At 38.1% G+C, this 19,931-nt stretch overlaps 1 protein-coding gene across 7 annotated transcripts; it reads right to left on the bottom strand.

The window, feature by feature from the left end:
* Nucleotides 1-2,093: 2,093 nt before the first annotated feature.
* LOC103701057 (ubiquitin receptor RAD23d-like) lies at nucleotides 2,094-19,218 on the bottom strand. Of its 7 annotated transcripts, XM_008783030.6 has the most exons (13): nucleotides 19,027-19,218; nucleotides 18,372-18,895; nucleotides 15,826-15,987; nucleotides 13,312-13,368; nucleotides 12,875-12,975; nucleotides 12,637-12,747; nucleotides 11,971-12,142; nucleotides 8,327-8,476; nucleotides 8,173-8,238; nucleotides 8,050-8,097; nucleotides 7,864-7,973; nucleotides 7,693-7,771; nucleotides 2,094-2,561 (listed from the first exon to the last, which is right to left on the bottom strand). In XM_008783030.6, the coding sequence occupies exons 2-13, from the start codon at nucleotides 18,435-18,437 to the stop codon at nucleotides 2,445-2,447; spliced, it is 1,239 nt and encodes a 412-aa protein (XP_008781252.3). In that variant the 5' UTR covers nucleotides 18,438-18,895; nucleotides 19,027-19,218; the 3' UTR covers nucleotides 2,094-2,444. The 7 variants fall into 7 exon arrangements, with proteins under 7 accessions (XP_008781252.3, XP_089782925.1, XP_088565299.2 ...); XM_089926799.1 differs by having other exon boundaries at nucleotides 18,372-19,060; XM_088709173.2 differs by lacking the exon at nucleotides 19,027-19,218 and having other exon boundaries at nucleotides 2,094-5,141; nucleotides 18,372-18,851.
* Nucleotides 19,219-19,931: the final 713 nt, after the last annotated feature.

The raw sequence follows: 19,931 nt of genomic DNA, 5'->3' as shown, positions 1-19,931 counted from the left end.
TTGTAAGGCTAAAAAAGTTACTCCATTCAAAAATGAATCATATAGGCAAATTAAGGCCTCCAAAAGTTTGGTACACGATTTAGCTTCTCGATATAGTAGATTTTGCTCCTAAACTTTATCCAATCCTCACCATAGTAGCCACCTCCCTATAGTAGCCACGGGTGTCTACATCAAGTCCGGCAATCCTCCTAGATGGCTGGATTAGGGCTCCCCTTGTATAGATGATTAGCTCTTACTAAATCAGAATTAGAGATGAAGAAAAGTTTGTTTCCAATCTCATGGTTGATTATTTAGTTTTGCTAAGAAACTGACCTTTCCATCCGATCTTTTTTTCTCGTGCCTAGTTTTTATAACCTCCCTCTCAATGATAAAGTCCCATGGCTTTCCTACTCCACTCCTTTATCACTTAATAATGGTAGCGCCGATTCATGATCTTGGTCTTATTTACTTCCGAATCTTAGACTCACTTGCCTCATTTCTGTTTCTGGACCTTGTGGTAGGGTCACTCCTTACCACCCTTCATCATTGGAGATGGTGATGGAAACTCCTCCATTTTGGTCGATCAATGAAGTTGAGAGACAAGAACTTAACCTCTCGCGAGGGGCATGAGCTTTCAATATCATCATCAATATGAATTTATTATAGGTACCAACAAGTCAATTTGCCTAGAAGCAGTTGCAAGATTTATATTTTGTTGCTTTTTAGAAATATCGATCTTTTTCTTTACGAGTTGATTTTTTTTTTTTATACTGATAAACCTTTGAAGGATGATCTTCCAAATATCCAAAGAAACTACTTTACTCATTAATGTACCTTTTAGTTATTACAAATTTAGAAAAATGCTACTTGCTTTTTTCAAATCCAACCGAGATGATAGAGATACAGAAGAAGCATGATCTGCAATTAAAGCTTTTTAAACCAAACTTTTAGACATGAGATTCTTCAGCTCCAACGCCTCCGTACCTACCTCCACCACTAGGTCGTCATCATCCCTCTCAGCTATTGCGCTGGCATTGCTCCTCCGCCACCTCCCAATCAACTGCATCCTTGTCCCAATTCTCGGCCTTAGCATTCAAGGTCTCATCTCCGCATCGGCCTTCACCTACTTCAACCTTCTTATTCTCTTGGTTTGTTACCTCTACTTCTTTGGCATCTACCACAGCACCATGGACGATGGCGGTGAATTCCGTCTCATGGAAGACAGCTTCATCGGCTAGAAATCTCTGCCCGGCCTCGTGACACCAAGCTACATTTCGGTCTGCCTCGAGTGGCGCCTCTAGCCTCCTTGTCGACTCTTAAGCCTGCAGTTGCTCCCATGAGCATCCTTTTCCAGACCACCTCCCTCCGCAGCACCTTCTTCCTCTGATCTCTGAGTTATGACATCGAGATCATGAGCTCGAAGGAAACAAGAATTCTAGAACTAAATACAACCACCGAACCACAAATAAAGACTATCATGAAATTTCATTTTCCATGTTTGGCTCTTTGCTCAACACAATGAAACACAATTCAAGGACCAGCATAACCAAGGGCTTAAAAGGAGACCGACTCATCGTCATATCTCATTTCTTACTTTTCGTACAACCACAGGAATGAACATGGGATCTAGCATGAGATTTCATTTTCTAGTCTCATATTGTGACCATAAAATGAATGGAGTCACCATGTAAACTACAAAAGGACTCATTTTGACATATTTAATCTCACATACTTTACAAACCAATAGAAGCAAAATTTGAAAATTAGATAGAATTGATGGATCAAAGGACTGATTACCAAATTCCATTTCCCATATTTCATGCAGTAACCACAGAATAGTTCGGGTCACCACACAAACATGAAATTGAGAAATAAGTCCTCCAAGCACAGCCCAGACACCTTGCCACCATGACCACACGGGAACGCCAAAAATACAGAGACTATAATTTTATCATGGGACCAAAACAATGCTAAACGCTAAAAATGCAAGATCACCACATTCCAGTGGCAAGAAAATCATATTAGGATATAAAATATCTTCTGCATTTTGCATGCTTAGTTTTCTCCATTTCTTGATAGGCATCGTGAATAATATAAGAAACTATACTATCACCGAAAGTAAATAAAAAATAATTTTATCATGAAAGTAAATAAGCAACTGCTTTCATGTGCTATGCTGCTGACATGGTCCAAATTCCAAAATATAATCATTATACACAAATTGCATTCTCCTGATACTTTACTATGTACGGGGATTATGTCTTTATGAAAGAAGCAAGATATAAAGAGGAAAAACCATATAAAAAGCTCTGATTGCCCAAACATTCTTTGTCCACTACGAACAGTAATCCACAACCACACAATTCCTGTGAACCCGGAGTTGCATGCACATACTACACAATTGCTGTGAACAGGAAGTAGCATGCACTCAGTAAAGCTGCAGGCCAAGCTTTTACCTCCTTCAATCAGTCTTCAAATTCGTGCATGTGGTCCAAAAGATAGTTCGCAGCCAACTCCTCATTCTTGTTGCAGGCAAAGAAGACCTCTAACACAAGAGCCCGATCGAAGCCCATTGCCTCAAGCTGACACAATAGAATGAAAAAAAAAAAATTATAACTGTATTTCAAAAGCCTTGCAAGATATTGTGCCAAGGAACATGAATTTTGTGGATTTCAACATGCTGAAATTTTAAATGCACATAATGTAAGTATAATATAGGGACAATTCTTGCCATTTATGAAAATTTTAAGAAAAAATTAGATTGTTTTGGTGAAAAGAAAAAAAAGGTAGTTCAAAATATTGTTTGGAAAGTTAACTAAATATAATATGGGGCCATTTTTTATTGGTAGTATCCACAAGACCAGTTTAATGAAGTTTAAATAGCTAATCGTACATGTCTAGCACCCAGTAACTGCACCTTCTCTGATTTTCACACAAATTCCATCCAAGTTATCTTGGAGGCATCCATACCAGTTTCCTCAAAACCTTTCCAGACATGCCCAGACAATTAAAACAGGTTTCAACTATTGCATTAGCATTTTATACCATGCAACATTGAGCACTTAACTTTTGCCTCATAATTTCACAAAACTTTCTAGAGCACGAGATGATACAAATTTGGGAAAAATTTCTCCCATCTGTCCTACCTGTTCATTTCTGCAAGATGTTAAGATGCATGTCTCTCACATTACTCCCCAATGCATAATACATCTAGGAGAATGAATACAATCAGTGCAGTAGCTTTTGATCATGAGAGCCTTATTTCATGATTGTTCCCACTAGAATTTCTTGATCACTCTAATAAACAAAACAACTTCCAATTAGTTTTTGGCATCCATTTCAGGTCAATTTTGTGAACCCTCTTCCAAATGGTGCCAATTAGCCAGGTAGCCTACCAGCATGACAGGCAAGAAAATGCAGCCATTATAGAACAGGTTAGGCTTGGAAACTTGCACCAGCTTTTACATCCAATAGTCCATAAAATATCTGAAAAAAAAAAAGAAAAAGGATATCACCACAGACACGCACACACTGATTTTTAGGCTGCTAAGATTTAGCTTCAACAATTACACATCAGGTTTTGGCCATAACCAAAATGTTTCCGTTGCAATGTTCCACTTCAATTGAAACTTCAAACCCTGCCTGGCCTATTGACACCCCAACCTCTTCCAACACAGTTCCCATTCACATGGAAAAAGTGTCTAAGAAACAAGCTTTCTCCTAACAGCTTTTCCACAAGTCCCATCTCTATTTTATATGTTTTGCCATCCACTTCTTCCACTACTCAAATTTGAGATGATCTCTTAGTTGGTGCATCATGTGAAATCCCATTGCACCATTTAAACTCTATGTCCATATCTAGTGTCCTACATGACAAATTTAATGACAAGCTTTTTGTCAAGTGCACACCTCAATACTCACCTGCAGTCCCTATATCTAAGGGCTCTTTCCTATTTCGTGGCATTGTCTCCTTTTAAGACCATCTGTTTCCAGGATAATTCCTAGTTAAATGCTGAACTAGTCCGTACCGGCCAGTTCAGCTCGTACTGAACCGATACCGACTGACCGGTCCGATTCGATGTTAAAACCGGTACCCGACCCGTACCGGTCGGTACTGGCCCGAAACTGCCCATACCGGTTTCAATTTTTTGGGGCTTTTGAATGCGTGAACCAAGCCGAACCAATGGTACCGGTTCGATACCGGCGCCCACTGGTACGTCGGTGCGGTCGGTACGGCGGACCTTGCATCCAAGTAATTAGCCAAATGCCACTTTTTGGGTGGTTAAAGTTAGCCGGTCAATGTCAATTTACCCTTTTAACCTCGTTAAAAATATTTCAAAGGGGGTAGGGGTGGGACCACCCAACTCAGCCCTCCTCTCATTTTTCTCTGTTTTTCCCTTCTCCCCTCACTTTTACCCTTCTTCATTGCTGCCATTTTTTGTCCACAACCCAAAAGGTGGCATTTAACCACTTAACTCATGCCTTTCTCAACCAAACAGCATTTTTGCCATATTGGCAAAAAAAGGCCGGCTAAGCGAGCAGCAACCAGCCAGCAATTTTTTCAGCTTCATGGTTAACTGGTCAAGCGGTCGATACCAATGGTTATGGTTATTCCACCCACTAGTTAGCTATCCAACAACCAAAAGCAGACTCAAAGAATTTGGTTTATAAAAGCAAGATGTCATAATTTCAGGCCAGTAGCGAGCAAAGCAAATGTCAACCAATATTGGCTAAAAGATGCATTATTACATAATATCCTTAATTGAATTTAAAAAATGCAGGCTAAAACTATAAGCAAGATCCATAGACTAGTTTCCCAGAGAATTAAAAATCATTTCACTCAACAAAAGAATAGGCAAAGTGCTGAAGATCTTGCAAAGCTGGAGAATGTCTGAGCTGGTTGCATCAACAAATGTGCGTCATGCAAATTCTCAGATTTGCCTAAAACTAATTTAGCCATAGACACCCTGCTCAAATGGAATACAGGTCCTGGTCCTAGTAAGAATCTATTTTTTGTTTAATAATGGAATTTAGGTAGTTCTTAAAGTTTTCTGGCTGGTGCTTTCAGCATGATTGCACAATTAAGGAGTCCCATACTGTCCTCCCTGTCCACCTGCTCCATACATTCTCTTCTCTTCTCCTTCATCAATAAAATCTCCTCTCTACATCAACAGGTAACAGAGCTTGAAGGCATCTTTAATATCAAAAGCCTCCCATGATATTAAAGTGATTACACAAATCCCAATAAGATTGATGTTTGTTTAATAGAATTAAATGATATGATTTCTGGAATAGTCTAATTCTAGATCATGTTTGACAAAAGAGGAGAACAGAGAGGATAAGGATTTCGATGAACTACACCAACAAAAGTTAAAAAAGAGAGCATTGAAATCAACATGCTCTTACACTCATGAATAATTTAATATCTGAAAACTTCCTTTTGAGTATCAACCATGATGAAATCTATGCATTCCTTTCCTAAGGAGTTGTAATTCTTTATAGGCCCCCAAGTAAAAGAAATTGAAGGAAAGAAAGACTTAAAAGCAATCTAGAATGTTCTTCCTATACAAATAAAATTGAAACTAAAGCAACCTATTCAGCTCCTTTATGGATAATCAAAAAAAGGTTTTTAAATATAACCGAAATTAACCACTTTGAAAGTTGAAACCAAACTCCTAATTCTTAGATAAACAGATGCATCTAGAAATAAACCAAAAACGACCGCACGTAAATTAACAAAATTATTGTTTATTGTATTGATAACCATAAGACTTTATGGTTTCAAGGTTTAACCAAAATGGAATCGCGTTGAACCTAAAACATATAAGTTTTCTCAATGCACTTATTTGGTTGATGTTGATAAAAACCTGTTTTAGAGATACCGACAGATCACAAAACCAACAAAACAAATTTTATGATAAACAAGTTCCCTAATTCATTTCCATCATCTAAAAAAAAAACAAAAGAGACCACACGTAAATTAACAAAATTATTGTTTATTTTATTGATACCCATAGGACTTTATGATTTTAAGATTTTACCAAAATGGAATCGCGTTGAACCTACAACAGATGATAAGTTTTCTCAATGCGCTTATTTGGTTGATGTTCATAAAACCTGTTTTAGAGATATTGACAGATCACAAAACCAACAAAACAAATTTTATGAAAAGCAAGTTCCCTAATTCATTCCATTCTTCAGCAGTTCTAATTCTTTACAGACCCCCAACTAAAAGAACTTGAAGGAAAGAAAGACTGAGGCCCTGTTTGACTGCCGGCAAGATCATATCATTCTGTTAAGATCCTCCTGGCAGGGTTGCGGCAAACTTCTGTATTGAGATTACAACTGGAGGGAAGTGGTACAAGGCGATGGGGTTCCACGGCGACAAAACCAATCCCTAGTTTTTAGGAATAAGTCACCTTGGAAAGGAGATTTGTTATCCCAAAAAAATAGCAATTAGTTGTTGACCAGCAGTCCCAATCTCCCAGGATCCAAATAAGCCCTTGAAGGCAACCTAGAATGTTCTTCCTATACAAATAAATTTGAAACTAGAGCAACCTCTTCCTCTCCTTTATGGATAATCAAAAAGACAAATTTTGAAATAAATCCAAGTTAACCATCATCTTGACTCCTTCAAAGTTGAAACCAAACTCCTAATTTCTAAACAAATAAATACATCCATAGATAAACTAAAAAAAAAAAAAAAAACAATGGCATGCCATGTTAAAATTATAGATAATACATTGATGCCCCATCTAAAATTCTAGTTACATGATGGGTCTTTATGTTTGCCAGGTTTTACCAAAATGGATTGCACCAAACATAAAATAAGTTTTTTCTCTCAAAGCGCATGTTTGGTTGATGTTCATAAAACCTATTTGAGAGATATGTCAGATCATGTAACCAACAAAATGAGTTTTGTGAAAAACAGGTCTCCCTTATTCTTCATAAAATAAATCTTTATTTATACAAAATCTGCATATAATTTTTTTCTCAAAGCGCTTGTTTGGTTTATGTTCATAAAACCTGTTTTAGCAATACTGTTATAACCAACAAAAAGAGTTTTGTGACAAACAGGTCTCCCCTATTCTTCATAAAAATTCATTTACACAAAATCTGCTTTTATCATCTTATGCTCGTCCATTTTTATAGAATTCACAAACGAAGTGCCCCTAAACTTGCTTTCTCTATGGATTTCATCCTAAGATTGCCCTAGTGATCTTCACACCCAACAGTGGATCTCCAAGATCTGATGGAAATCAATCTGATTGCATGAGGAAGATGTAATGTGACATCATACGCATAACTAATCTGGCCGCCAATCATGTCATTCCCCAGTTAAACATTTATTCTTTGTAAGCTGATTAGAAACTACCCTCCTGACCTTCTGTGGAACCTCATTGCCCCAGACTAACGTAACAGATCATTTTTGCAAACATTAAATTTCATTGTCATCTTTAGTTTCTGATTAATTTTCAAAAATTCACCAATAAATGTCATCGAAGTTTATAGGACTTCTGTTGAATTTTGTGCTCATACCCACTTGTTATTTTTAAACATCAATACTAATTTGACTGCTTAACATCAATATTGTCCCAATCCATAATTTGTCAATTTACAGTTGAAATGCTCAGCAACGAGCCTGTCTAGCCCGTATTCCATACATTAAAAAAAATGACAAAACTTGACAGACAAGGGATATGAACAACTTACACGTTCAATGGCTTCACGCTCCTCAGGAGTAACTGTTAATGCCTGTGGCATTGCACTCGCTAATTGTCCTAGTAGATTGCTGGAGTCACAAAAGTTAGAAAAATAAGAAGCCTTACATATTCAATAGTACCACAAATAGATGAGATATACAACAGCACAACAGCTCCACACCTCTCTGCTCCCTCAGCTGGTTCATTAAGTAAACGAAGAAATTCAGCTTGATGATCCTGAATGAGCCTCATAACCTGAGGGTTTTGTTTCCCTAGCTCTTGAAGCATTGGCTGTGAAAAGAAATGAGAATACTGTTAAAGAAAAGTATAATAAGAACATTTCATGATGTAAGGAATGAGACGAGACCTGTAATATTTGAGGGTTTGCCTGCACCAAAGTCTGCAAGGCTCGGAACTGCACCAGGAAAATGAGAATCATAAATTATGGTTAGGCACTTCAGTCTTTATTTCTTGTAGAAATTTATGGTACCTGTGGACTGTTGCGAAGAAAATCAAGGCTGCCTGCACCAGCATTGGAGCCCATGCTGGGAAGACCCTGCTGGAAGCAACAGGTAATTAGATTAACATAAAATGCTGCACCAAAATCTCTAGCAAGGATAAGCCAGTAATTTTCATTTTTCAACCTGAGGAAAGAGGTCTAAAGGATTAGCATTCGGCCCACTTGAAGGAACAGCTGGCTGGGCTGGTTCGGGAGCCTGGACTGGTGGGTTAGCCATCTGCCCACTTGTTGGGGCTTGGGCCGCAGGTGGTGCATCTGCTTGCTCAGGAATCCCCTGGTAGCATCTTAACATAAGAACATACATTGTGAAATGCAAATCTGGAGATGCATGCAACCAAGCTAGTGCATGCCAAGCACCCGTACTCCATGATATGGCATGGTAACTAGGCTGTTGCCAGCCAGCATTCGACATGCCAGTCCATGTATAATAAATTACATGAAAAAAGCATAATAAGGAAAAGCCCATCTAAATGAATTAAGCTTTCAGATATGCAAGACCTGCATTCTTTCCTTCCGACCATACTTGGTGCTCTTTCATTTAAACAAGGTTTGGAAAACTGACCATACTGCAGTATGTATGGCACTGAATCACCCTGTATTGGTAAAACCATAAGCATATACAAGGTACCATAGTATGTAGTATGTACCATACTGATGTAATGGCCAGCACACCCCCCTTCTGCAGTATTTCTTTTTCCCCCTAAATAAACCCATACTGCAGTATTCCAAACCTAGTGGTTAACAATTATTGAATTAATGGTACCAAAGGATGACAAGAAATGGAGCATCCCCCCCCCCCCAAAAAAAAAAGAAAAAAAAAAGATTCAAACCAAAGCAGCTGGTTTAATCAAGCTTGAGTCCAACATATTTATCTGTTACAGAAAGTAGTAATGCTACACAATTCAACCCGACCCATATTTATCTGTAACATATTTATCTGTTACAAGCAGCATCAGCCAAAGTTTACTTGGAATCAGACCTTGACTTGACACAACATAGATCATCAAATCTCTCTCTCTCTCTCTCTCACTGACTCTTCTACCCTTCATTCCTAAGCAATGTAGATATTACGCCGCACCCCCTCAACCAGCAGATCCCTTCTACAGCCCTATCCATCCCCATCTCAGTCCAGGTAGAGTCCATGAATTGCAAGTGTATATTACATGCAACTAATAACACATCAACAGTGTAACCCAGCACTATTGACAGGTTGATTATGTATCACCTTATTAGAAAGACTTCTTTAGTACAAAACTATGTGGGACCAGCCATAGCTCAGACAGGTATAGGAAATTTGTTAGGCAAACAACAAGTTAAAACAATAAACAACGAAAATAAGAAGAGAGGTAATACCAAAATCTACAAGAGAAATTGTGTAATCACCATGAGAGAGAAACAGAGTAATTGAAAGTGATATCAGATTCCTGCCTGCTGATGGCTGACTTTTAGACTGCCATATTGTTTTTAGTGGGTAAAATATGCCATGTTTAATGACAGCCACGCAATCTTTAAAACTCAGAAGTAAAGTCCTATTAATCCAAATACTCAATTCAACTCTGACGAATTTTCAGATTTAGATCCAAGGCCATATCAAATTGGATCCAAATTAGTAAGACAGCTCCAGAAACATACAAATAAGATTCAATTCTTTTAGGTCCAATGTCACCAATAATAATAAGATGGCCAATATTTTCACTATATACATGTGAAAGAATATAGAGATAAAAATCCAAACTTAGGTAACCAAGGTCCTTGCAGCATCTGAATTTGGAACCTAATTTGAAATTCACAACTCATATGTTAACTAGATCTAAATCTGGATATAGATTTGGACCCACCAATTCTAGCAACCTCTGCATTCATCCATATAGAATACTGACCTAAAGATCGACAATTGTCATTCATATATTTTCAGAAAGGCACTAATGGATAGGAATGGCATTGCAGGAATATTTATAGGATATAGCAGGTTTCATATACATCTGCAATGACTTTTAACAGAACACATCATCATCATTGCAGATGGAGATTTGATCGAAACATGATGTTCTAAAATTATCTCATGTATTTAAACCCATCCTCAAAAATCAGGATTTGGACTTACTGGGTTTTAGCAGAAACATTCTTCCATTTTCTTTTCAATTCACAAGGGTATGAAGTAATATTAAATAAATCAAGAAACATGATACTATCAAACAGCAAAATTCTTGATCCCCATGACGGAACCGTTCGTTCTTTTAAATCCATCATCTTATCTGGTTCATCACACATACAGCAAATATAGGAAAAAATTTCTTTTGCCAATATCCATTAGACCAAGAAAGAAAAATTTGCCAATTACCAGCACACAGCAACTTTCCAGAAGGAATAATTTTTCTCCTGGCTATCAGATTGCAGCATTCTTCAAAACATCTGGTGAAATACAATAAACATTGGCTAGTTCTGCCACTTTTTAGGTCAACAGCTGGTCAAATTCACAGTTGTGATTAGTTAACAACTGATCCTAAGTATGTCTTCCCAGCGTGGGCTCCAATTATGACAGTTTTAAAATAAGAAAACATGGAGAAAATCATTCTCAAGTATGACCTCTGTGTATGAGTGTGCATCAGAGAGAGAAGGGTGTGGGTAGATTGTGAATATTTGTGTCTGTAACCCTAACTTCCCAACCCCTCAAAAAAAAAGAAAGAAATCCAAAAAAACCTTTCCTCCGAGGTTGTTTTTTTACTCTTTTTTTTTTTTGGCGCGTGGCAGGGTGGGGTGGGGGGGGGGCGGGGGTAGGGGCGGGGGGGTGTACGGGCAAGGATGTTGAGTGAGTGAGTGAGTGAAGAAATATTCAGAAAATCATTTTAAATGCAACAGAATGCCGAGACATTGGAATCAGGCCTCATTCATGATATAGTTTGCAAGTCTTGCCAAGAAATTTCCACTGAATCCAAATACACCCATATCAATTATTGGTTAGAAAGTAGAAACTATATGCCCCGCCACCCCCCCCCCCCCCCCCCCCCCGCCCGCCCCCCGCGCGGAAAAAAAAAAAAGATTGCTGGGTATAAGATGGCTGCAACTTAACAAGGCTTCACTAGTTAACGACACCAGCTTAACATATGTCGTCCCTCCATATCAGACCTTTTAGGACAAATACCTAATCATATTTTACCATAACCTGCCAATTGTTGCAACCTACAAACCTATCGTACAGAGCATACAACTGCATCGTACAAATGCCATACCAGCATAAAGTAAAAGTTGTTTCAGAAAAATAATCATAATAAGGATATAGTCGAGCTAATTTTCAAGCTTCCATATTAAAACAAATTTCGTGCTACATTTAGGCCAAAACTTTCAGATGTTACATTAGCTTCTGGATAGATACAACCAAAATGCAGAAAAATCAAGGAAAACAGAGGAAGCCATCACGATTGATGGAATATAATTACCACATCTGATATTTTAACTGGTCTTGAATCATCAAATAACAAAATCAAACAAACAGCATAATCATAATGAATAATAGTTAAAAATTAACATCAGTTATCAGTTATCAAAGTCTTTAAAATCACTGATCACTTGGGTATATAATTTATTTGAACATTGATTTTCTGACATCAGGATCAGATCAAGTTGAAGCAGAAACATGTCTAGTGAAGTATTTCCTTTAAGACATGGGATACAAGGGCTTATTTAAAATTATGCTATGCCATAAACAGAAGATAGCATTCACAAAACAGTGGCACAAATAATATGAAATTTTAAGCAAGTGAAGCTTACTGAATATAAGTATTCAACAGCTCTCTCAGGGTTGTTATATGCAGCACGTAAAGCACGAATAACAGTGTCCCTGTCCCAAGTGCCTCCGCCCATGTCAAGAATATGTTGAACGGTTTGCTCAAGGGCACTGCCTGCAACAAGATTGGATGCTGCTTGACCATAAGCATCGGCACTGCTTAAAAATACAAGTAAAAATACAGGTCAATAAAATGATTGATTGTCACCTAAATTAAAGAAAACAGAGATTAGATATGGCTTGCAGAATTATATATACCCAAAAAAATATTAAAAAAATTATATTATTGACAATAAAGCATTAAAATTTAAAAAATAAGAAAAACGCTTGTTTATCCTCTCAAAAGAAAAATGCTAGTTTAACTTACTTATTATCATAATTTTTATCCTTAACATTTACCTCATTACCTTACACTAATCAAGTTGTGATATAAATGTCGTAAATAAATAACAAAAGATATATCAAATGATTAAACAATGCCAAAATAAAGTTTGAGGGTGAGTTATATATGTAAAACAAACAATGACAAAGAAAGGATCCACACAATGGAAAACCAATAAATGGCAAAAAAAAAATCTTTCGCTGAAGTTCACTTAAGTGGCCAAAAAAATGTATATAGCATTAGTTACAAAGTGACAAAAGTAGCTTACGGTGCGGTAACCGCAGAAGCTGGTGTAGTTGTCGCACTTGGAGCAGGTGTGGTTGTCGCACTTGGAGCAGGTGTACTTGTCGCACTTGGAGCAGGTGTAGTTGCAGGGACCCTGTGCAATGGTCACAGTTTCAACTAGGTAACAGCACTCACTTGCATAAAGGTATATGTCTCAGTAAAGGTATGACAAAAAAAGGAGCATTATGAAGGTTTTGTGGGTGGGGTGGAGGGGAACTTACGGGACCAAACTTGCCGGGGGTGCTGCAGCTGGAGGGGGTGCTGCAGCTGGAGGGGGTGCTGCAGCTGGAGCATTAGGAGTCACAGAGCTAGGAGGCAAGGCCTGCAAAGAAAAGCAACTACGATAATGCACTAAAAAAAACAATTGATTCTACGCACAGTACCAATTAAAAATGAATGCATCTAAAAAGAAATTCAACTTAAAAACATTGCCGAATAGGTATCCTGGTCAGATTGAATAAAAGCAGAAACAAAAACATAGAATGCACAAGATGCACAGATATTTATCGATAATATTAGCTAGACTGCAATAATATTTCACTTAGGTATCGTTTCAAGTTTATATAACAGCAGCAAAACAAGAGAGATATGGAGAAAAATTAGGAAACAAAAAGATACTGGAGGCAATCACATAAATCTTATTAAATTGCCTTCTTACCTGACTTGTAGGTGTTGTTGCGCTCACTGTTGAAGCTCCACTTGATGAACCTTTAGTCTAAAAGATTACACAGCATCAAGTAAATCAAATATAGGCATATCTAAAACTTATACAAAATTATGGCTAATTTTGCACATATCATACCATTCAGAGTTTCTCATTATACTTTATAAATATTTCTCCACTCAGAAGCAAAACTTTGAAAATAAAACATAAAGAAAAAAGTATTGAACTAAAGATATTTTCTGAAGATATTCATTTTCCTGGAGAAACAAATAAAAAATTCAGGCACGGTGGCATTTTGATATCACTAGAGATTAGAGTTGATCACGGGCCTTCTGGCCCGCCTAGCCCGCCCAGCCCAGCCCGAAATTTTTCGGGCTTGGGCATTAAAAAAAGGCCCATGGGTCGGGCCTGGGCAAGAAAAGCGGCCCGACCAAAAAAATCAGGCCGGGCATGGTCGGGCCATTCTGGCCCATTTTCAGATTCCAAACAAAGAAAAAATCGGGCCTGTCGGGTCGGGCCTATCGGGTCGGGCCGGGCTAGACGGGCCTAGAACCAGATTTACGAAGTCGGGTCGGGCCTGGACAAAAATTTAAGCCCGACAGTCGGGCCGGGCCGGGCTGGGCCTGGGCATAGCCATCGGGCCTAATTTCTGCTGTAGAGCCCGGCCCGGGTTTTGATCAGCTCTACTAGAGATAGAAAAAAATACTAAGAAAGCAAAATATTTGAAAAATTGGATCTATGTCCAACGGATCACACCCCTCAAGAAAAGTATTTTGTTTCAGGTCCATAGTCACATATGAAATAGCTGATGGGATAAATTTAGCGGCACTTTACCTCGAGATCTCTTGCAAGAAAGGGATAATGTCTATCTTAGAGTTGTCAATTAGACTCCTTATGGAAATGGCAAGTCAATTCGAAGAATTTATCACAAAAGCATTCAATTAGTTTGGACTTGCTTAGTATTGAATTAGGACCAAGAAAAAATGTTTCTATAGAAGAGGTTCATGCTTCCTTTGTTGAGGGAGGACAAATGATCTGATCCGCAATTTTATAAGAATTGAGTTAGTCCGGTCCACTATTTCGTATCCCAGAAAAAGGGCAAGTTTCGGCTGCATGTCTTTCGAGGCCAGAGCCTTTTATCATAACTTCTGCCCATTGCATACCCTAATCAACTATTGTACGAATAGCATTAACCGTTGCGGCTTAAGCAGCATAGAGTGTACCTCTTCTTGTGTCACATGATAAATGATAAATCAAGTAACATAAAAAGCTTATAGCAAAGGGACAGATAGACAATGTTACAGTTGGACGGATAAAGTGTAGATATGCTTCTGGGCATGCATGCCTTTGCAGCTCCTTATTTTTTTAATAAGAAAATAATGCATCACACATACTTGTATATACAAAATGTTGAGCAACAACATCGAAGCACATGAGCATAACTAACAATGTTCAAGATGATACATAGTAGAACAAGGTGATAAAGAAAGATATGGTTACATATACAAAGACAACCAACTGCGATGGTGTGGGCATATGCATCAAAGATTAAAGAAGAATAGAGAGGTTCTTTTGTGTGTTAAGAACAAATGGACATAAGATATAACACGGATGGAAGCAGACAGAAGAAGTTGGAGAAAGAAATGATGGCAATAAATATAACTCTAAATAGATTGAATGGATAAGGAGTCACAATGTGAACCCCAAATGATGCAGATAAGGTTTATTTGCTTAGGTCGATGATAATACATAGTTATTAATATATAGAGAAGAGAATTACCTAAAATACCATCATATTTAAAGAATTAGCAGATATGCTTAAAAATGTAAAATAGCTAACTTACTAATTTTATAAGAAAATGGTACAGCAAAAACCAAACCACCAACGCTTAAACATTACATGTGTGTATATGCAGCTAGTTTTGTGTAGCCTGACTCAGGGGAAAATTCTTACTGACTCAATTGGTGAAATAATGATGTTAAGCAAATGATCTTGTAATATAAAGTAATAGATCGCTTTCTGTTTCTGTTTAAAGGCCTCAAGCGGAAGATGTGGGGTGTGTTTAGTCGCAGGAAAGCTTGCCAATCAGCACAAACTTAAATGGTCAATGCATACAGGAACAGCATACCCTTCTCTCCAATACACCCTCAGACATGCGATAGCACGCTATTGGCACTGCATGACATGGAAGAACAATGCAGGGAATGCAGTGCCAGCCCCTGACTAGAAATTCCTTAAACCTTGACTAAAACTAAACAAGCATTTCAGCCGTATGGTACATGTCACCATGAGGTCTAAACAGAAGAATTATTTTACATATCTAACAATAATAGGGCTTTTATATATGTCACAAAATATATTAAGTTAGCACTCAAACGGAACATAAGTGGGATATTGATAATAAAGTAGAACAGCTAAGGTAGCATTTTGATAGTATTCACATGTACATAGGGCACCAAAACAATGGGCACCAAGTATACATTCCATCAAGGACAAAACGGACATACCTTAGTCAACATTATAACGATAAAACTGTTCTCCGCAACTCTATTATCCTGCAAAGTTGTATCATCTTTAAGAATTTTCCCTTGATGTATCAGCATCTGTTGTTCAGCTGGGTAAACACCTTGCCCTTGAACAGCTTCTATATTCTTTTTGACATCAGCAACCTGCAAAAAAACAAATCTGTGAGTTAATGTTGTCTGCACACCCCAGCATTAGGAAAAAAAGAAAAAAAAAAGAGAACAGAAAGATAATTCTGAAAATTGTGAAAATTGCATAACCCTGACATTTATGGTCAGCACATGAGACAAGAAGTTACAGAAGGAAATAAAGATTACACAACAATGCAGACTGGAGATGCTCCATCAGTTATGTATTCCAAATTATTTGGAAAATTACATCAAACTTGATACAGTCTTACATCAGCCTAGAAAAGATCAAAATACGAAACAGCTATCCTCTGAAAGAGCTGACAATGAGAATCGCATGACCTACTTGTGTAAAAAATTTCATAATTCTATAATACTTTCATTAAAAGAATTGCTAATTACTACTTATACATGCATGCCAGCTACATTGTTTTCCAGCCATCACCACCACCTTTGCTCAACCAAAGATCAGTCTTCAGAACGCTGTTGCACTCTCCTTACAGATTCTCAACCTCAGACTAAGGCCCCTTGCAGTTATAAGTTACTCTTAAGGGCAGGAGGAACTTGCTGACTCGATATTGAGTCATACTAGAGGCACGATAAGCAAGGATCATCTCTCCCAAATAACCTTCAAGAAAAAAAAACACTGCTACACTAAATCTTCATAATATGTGCATCAGCACCTGGGCACATACAACTTTTGGAGTTCTGAATGGCACAATCACCAGTCAGAAACAGCCGAAACATACATCCTAAGATGATAAGTAGATTTTATCCTTGGCACTTAGAGTCCAAGCTGGTAGAGGGTAACCTCATGCATCGAAGATACATGTCCAACCAAGTGAAGGACTAAAGGCATCACATTATCTGTGGGAACTATCTGAAACAAGTAGCATCCATGATAATACTGACATCCCAGATGTCACAATGGTTTCAACTTGTGATATCTATGGTTGCTCCTCAGTAACCACCAGTCCACAACAGAGCACCACAACGAAAGTTCAAAGCCCTGCACAACAGAGTGGACCACTTGCCTTCCATGGCCCTAGACACCACTCTGAAGAAAAATAACACCTAGAATTTGGATCAGCATTCAAGGGAATAGGAGATAAGGCTAATACTAGCAAATTAACACATACAGACATATGGTCAGATATATACATTAATAGCTCATAAATCTACATCTAATAAAGCACCTATCAGCCAAGAGACTGAGATGTAAACCTTAACAAACCTGATTGGTTGCATATCAGTAAGATGATTAGCTATAATCGTCTATACCTGAAAGTGAAGGAAAAAACAAAGCAATTCCTCGATAGGACATGGCATAAACCAGGCATGCATGAAATCAAGGCAAGAAACATCATAATAGTATGGTATTGATCCTATGTATCTGATTGCAGCTAGATTTAATATAAAAAATTTTAAAAAAGTTTGGATTGCTCTTCGATGTGACAGTTTCTAATACCTATTTGGTTCCACGGTTAAAAGCAACAGCGACTATCTACCAACTACTTCAGTTTTAAGAAATGCCACATTGTAGTCCAAATCACGCTACTCGCAGGATGTCTTTTGACTGGTACAAAATAAGGACATAAAATCAAGAATTACTCTTATTTCTATGTAACAAAACAAAAACAGGAACTTTATAGCAATTGAAACATTAACAAGGCCTTCAACTGCTATATGAAACAGCATAACACCATCTATAGCCGCATAAGCTTTCTTGAACACCACGTAAGGACTCTTAATCTAAAGCAGGATGAGCAGAAAAAATACAATTCCCTTTGAAATCACATCTCAGATCACAAGAAACAAAAAAAGAATCCAAATTGAAAAGGACCCAGAATTCAGGCTAGTCCAAGTCCCACTAAGAATTTGCAAAAAAGAAAATCCCACTTTTCCCAACACTACAAGCTTTCTTGAAGATCGCGTGACAACTCCTAATATAAAGCTGGACGAGCAGAGAGAAAGCGATAATTTATGAAATCACACGATTCATTATGAAATTGCATCCCACGTGACGGGAAACAAAAAGAATCCAAACTGAAAAGAACACAGAATTCAGATTAGTCCACAACCCACTAAACCCTAAAACTGAGAAGGAAAGGCCCAGTTCTAGAATAATATTAACGAGAAAAGAACCACCAATTTCGCTAAAATATCATACTGAACATCAAATTCGCTAAGATCGATCTACGCTGCAGCTCAAGAAAAAGGAAATTTTCAAGATCAAAAAACGGCTTCAGATATAAAAGCAACAAAAGCATCCATCTGCTCTAAGATTCGGCTCAATCGGTCGCTAGAACGCAAGCCCTAATCGCCCAAGAAACAGGTAAATAATAGTAAATGTCCAGAAAAACTAGAAATCCAGCGAAGAGAGAGGGGGGATTGAAAAGTACGGCGTCTTCGGGCTTCACTTCGATCTCGAAGTGGGTTCCCTTGAGAGTCTTCACGAAGATCTTCATCTCTCCCCTCTCCGCGGCGGCGGCGGCGAAGCTACGGCTCTTCCTGCCCTCTTCTCTCCAGGTGGTTCGAGAATAGGGCTGGGTCGATCCGGCGGCGAGGAGGAAAAAAACATAAAAACCCAGTAATTATCGGAACGACACTCGGTATTTAACTCCGAGTATTGCCGACTCCATCGCCCCGGATCTGGCTACAGCTTTATTGTCGAATAAGATACTGACACGTATAACAAGATGTTGGACTGGGACACGTGGGCGGAGAAATCGACGCACGCAGTACTTGTGCACTCGCAGCCTTTCGGCCTCTCATGGAGGGCAAAAAAGTGAGAAAAAGGAATTGGGAAAAAAGAAAAAGAAAAGAAAAGAAAAAGGGGAAACCCCGATTGCAAGTAAAGCAAGAACCACTCTTTCATCCACAAGGCCCCGGCAAGCCTTCTCTGAAAATATAATGGCAAATAAAACTGCAAGAAAAGTAGAAAAAGTCAGTACTAATCCTGCTGTATCTCACATGCAAAGGTGTATATGGGATGACAAATTAAAAAGTTTGATCGAAAAGAAATGTTTCAGCGGAAAAAGTCTCAAAGTTACAAACAACAGCTTTGATTTGTGAGGAAGGCCTAGGTTCCTCTCTACTGATGTTGGGTCTCAACTTTGTATTGCAGTCCAGTGTCCACCATTAAAATTAAAGTTCTGTCTCTCTTCTTTCTTCCACCTTTCCATCAATGCAGACCCACCTCACCACCACCTATCATTCGTCTCTCCTTTCTATCAGCCCACCTACGACACACCCCAATTTATCACCCCCAGTTCATCACTTGCACTAAAACCCCAGTTGTTTCTATATACTAAAGTTAGGTTGCAATGCAATGATGGTCCAAAATTTTATTGGTTAGCCTTGGAGTAACTTCAATTCAATACAAACATTATCAGCCTAGAAGTTTTGTAACCCCGGCACGTGTCTCTTAAGTTCCTTGTTTTCCCGCTGTGCTTCAAAGGCAGCTCTTTACCTTTATTAAGGGAATTAATAAGAACCTCTTATTGACCATATCAAGCAACGAGGATACCTGAGGTAGGTTGTGGTGATGTTAGTTTAGTACGAGTAACAATGGATAGAGATAGAAAATTGATAATAATAGAAGCTGGTTAATGTTTATATCTGATTCAGGGTTAACCGGAAAGGTCTAATCTTTCGGTCATAATCTTTCATGTATTGCACGATAACCATGATTCATTGAATTCTGCAAAGTTTATATAACGCATTGTCTCATGTATTGCGTGAACTCAATCAATTTTATTTGTCATGCAATACATAAATAGACATGATTGAAAGATTACATCTATCCAAGTTTAGAAAACAAAGATGAAAAAATAATCAATCGAAATTTGGGATAGGATGGAACTCAAGCCCAGATCTTTAGTACCCTCAAAGGCTTCACTAGCTACGCAAGTTGACACCTGCATTAAACCTTTCCGATTCAATACCAAATCTATTCTACA

Source organism: Phoenix dactylifera, chromosome 12, assembly GCF_051530095.1.
Source record: "Phoenix dactylifera cultivar Ajwa chromosome 12, Ajwa_hap1_PhDact_Kaust_v1.1, whole genome shotgun sequence".
Taxonomy (NCBI): Eukaryota; Viridiplantae; Streptophyta; class Magnoliopsida; order Arecales; family Arecaceae; genus Phoenix; species Phoenix dactylifera.
Note: the sequence above shows the minus strand (reverse complement) of the source record. Positions and strands in the feature narration are given on the sequence as shown.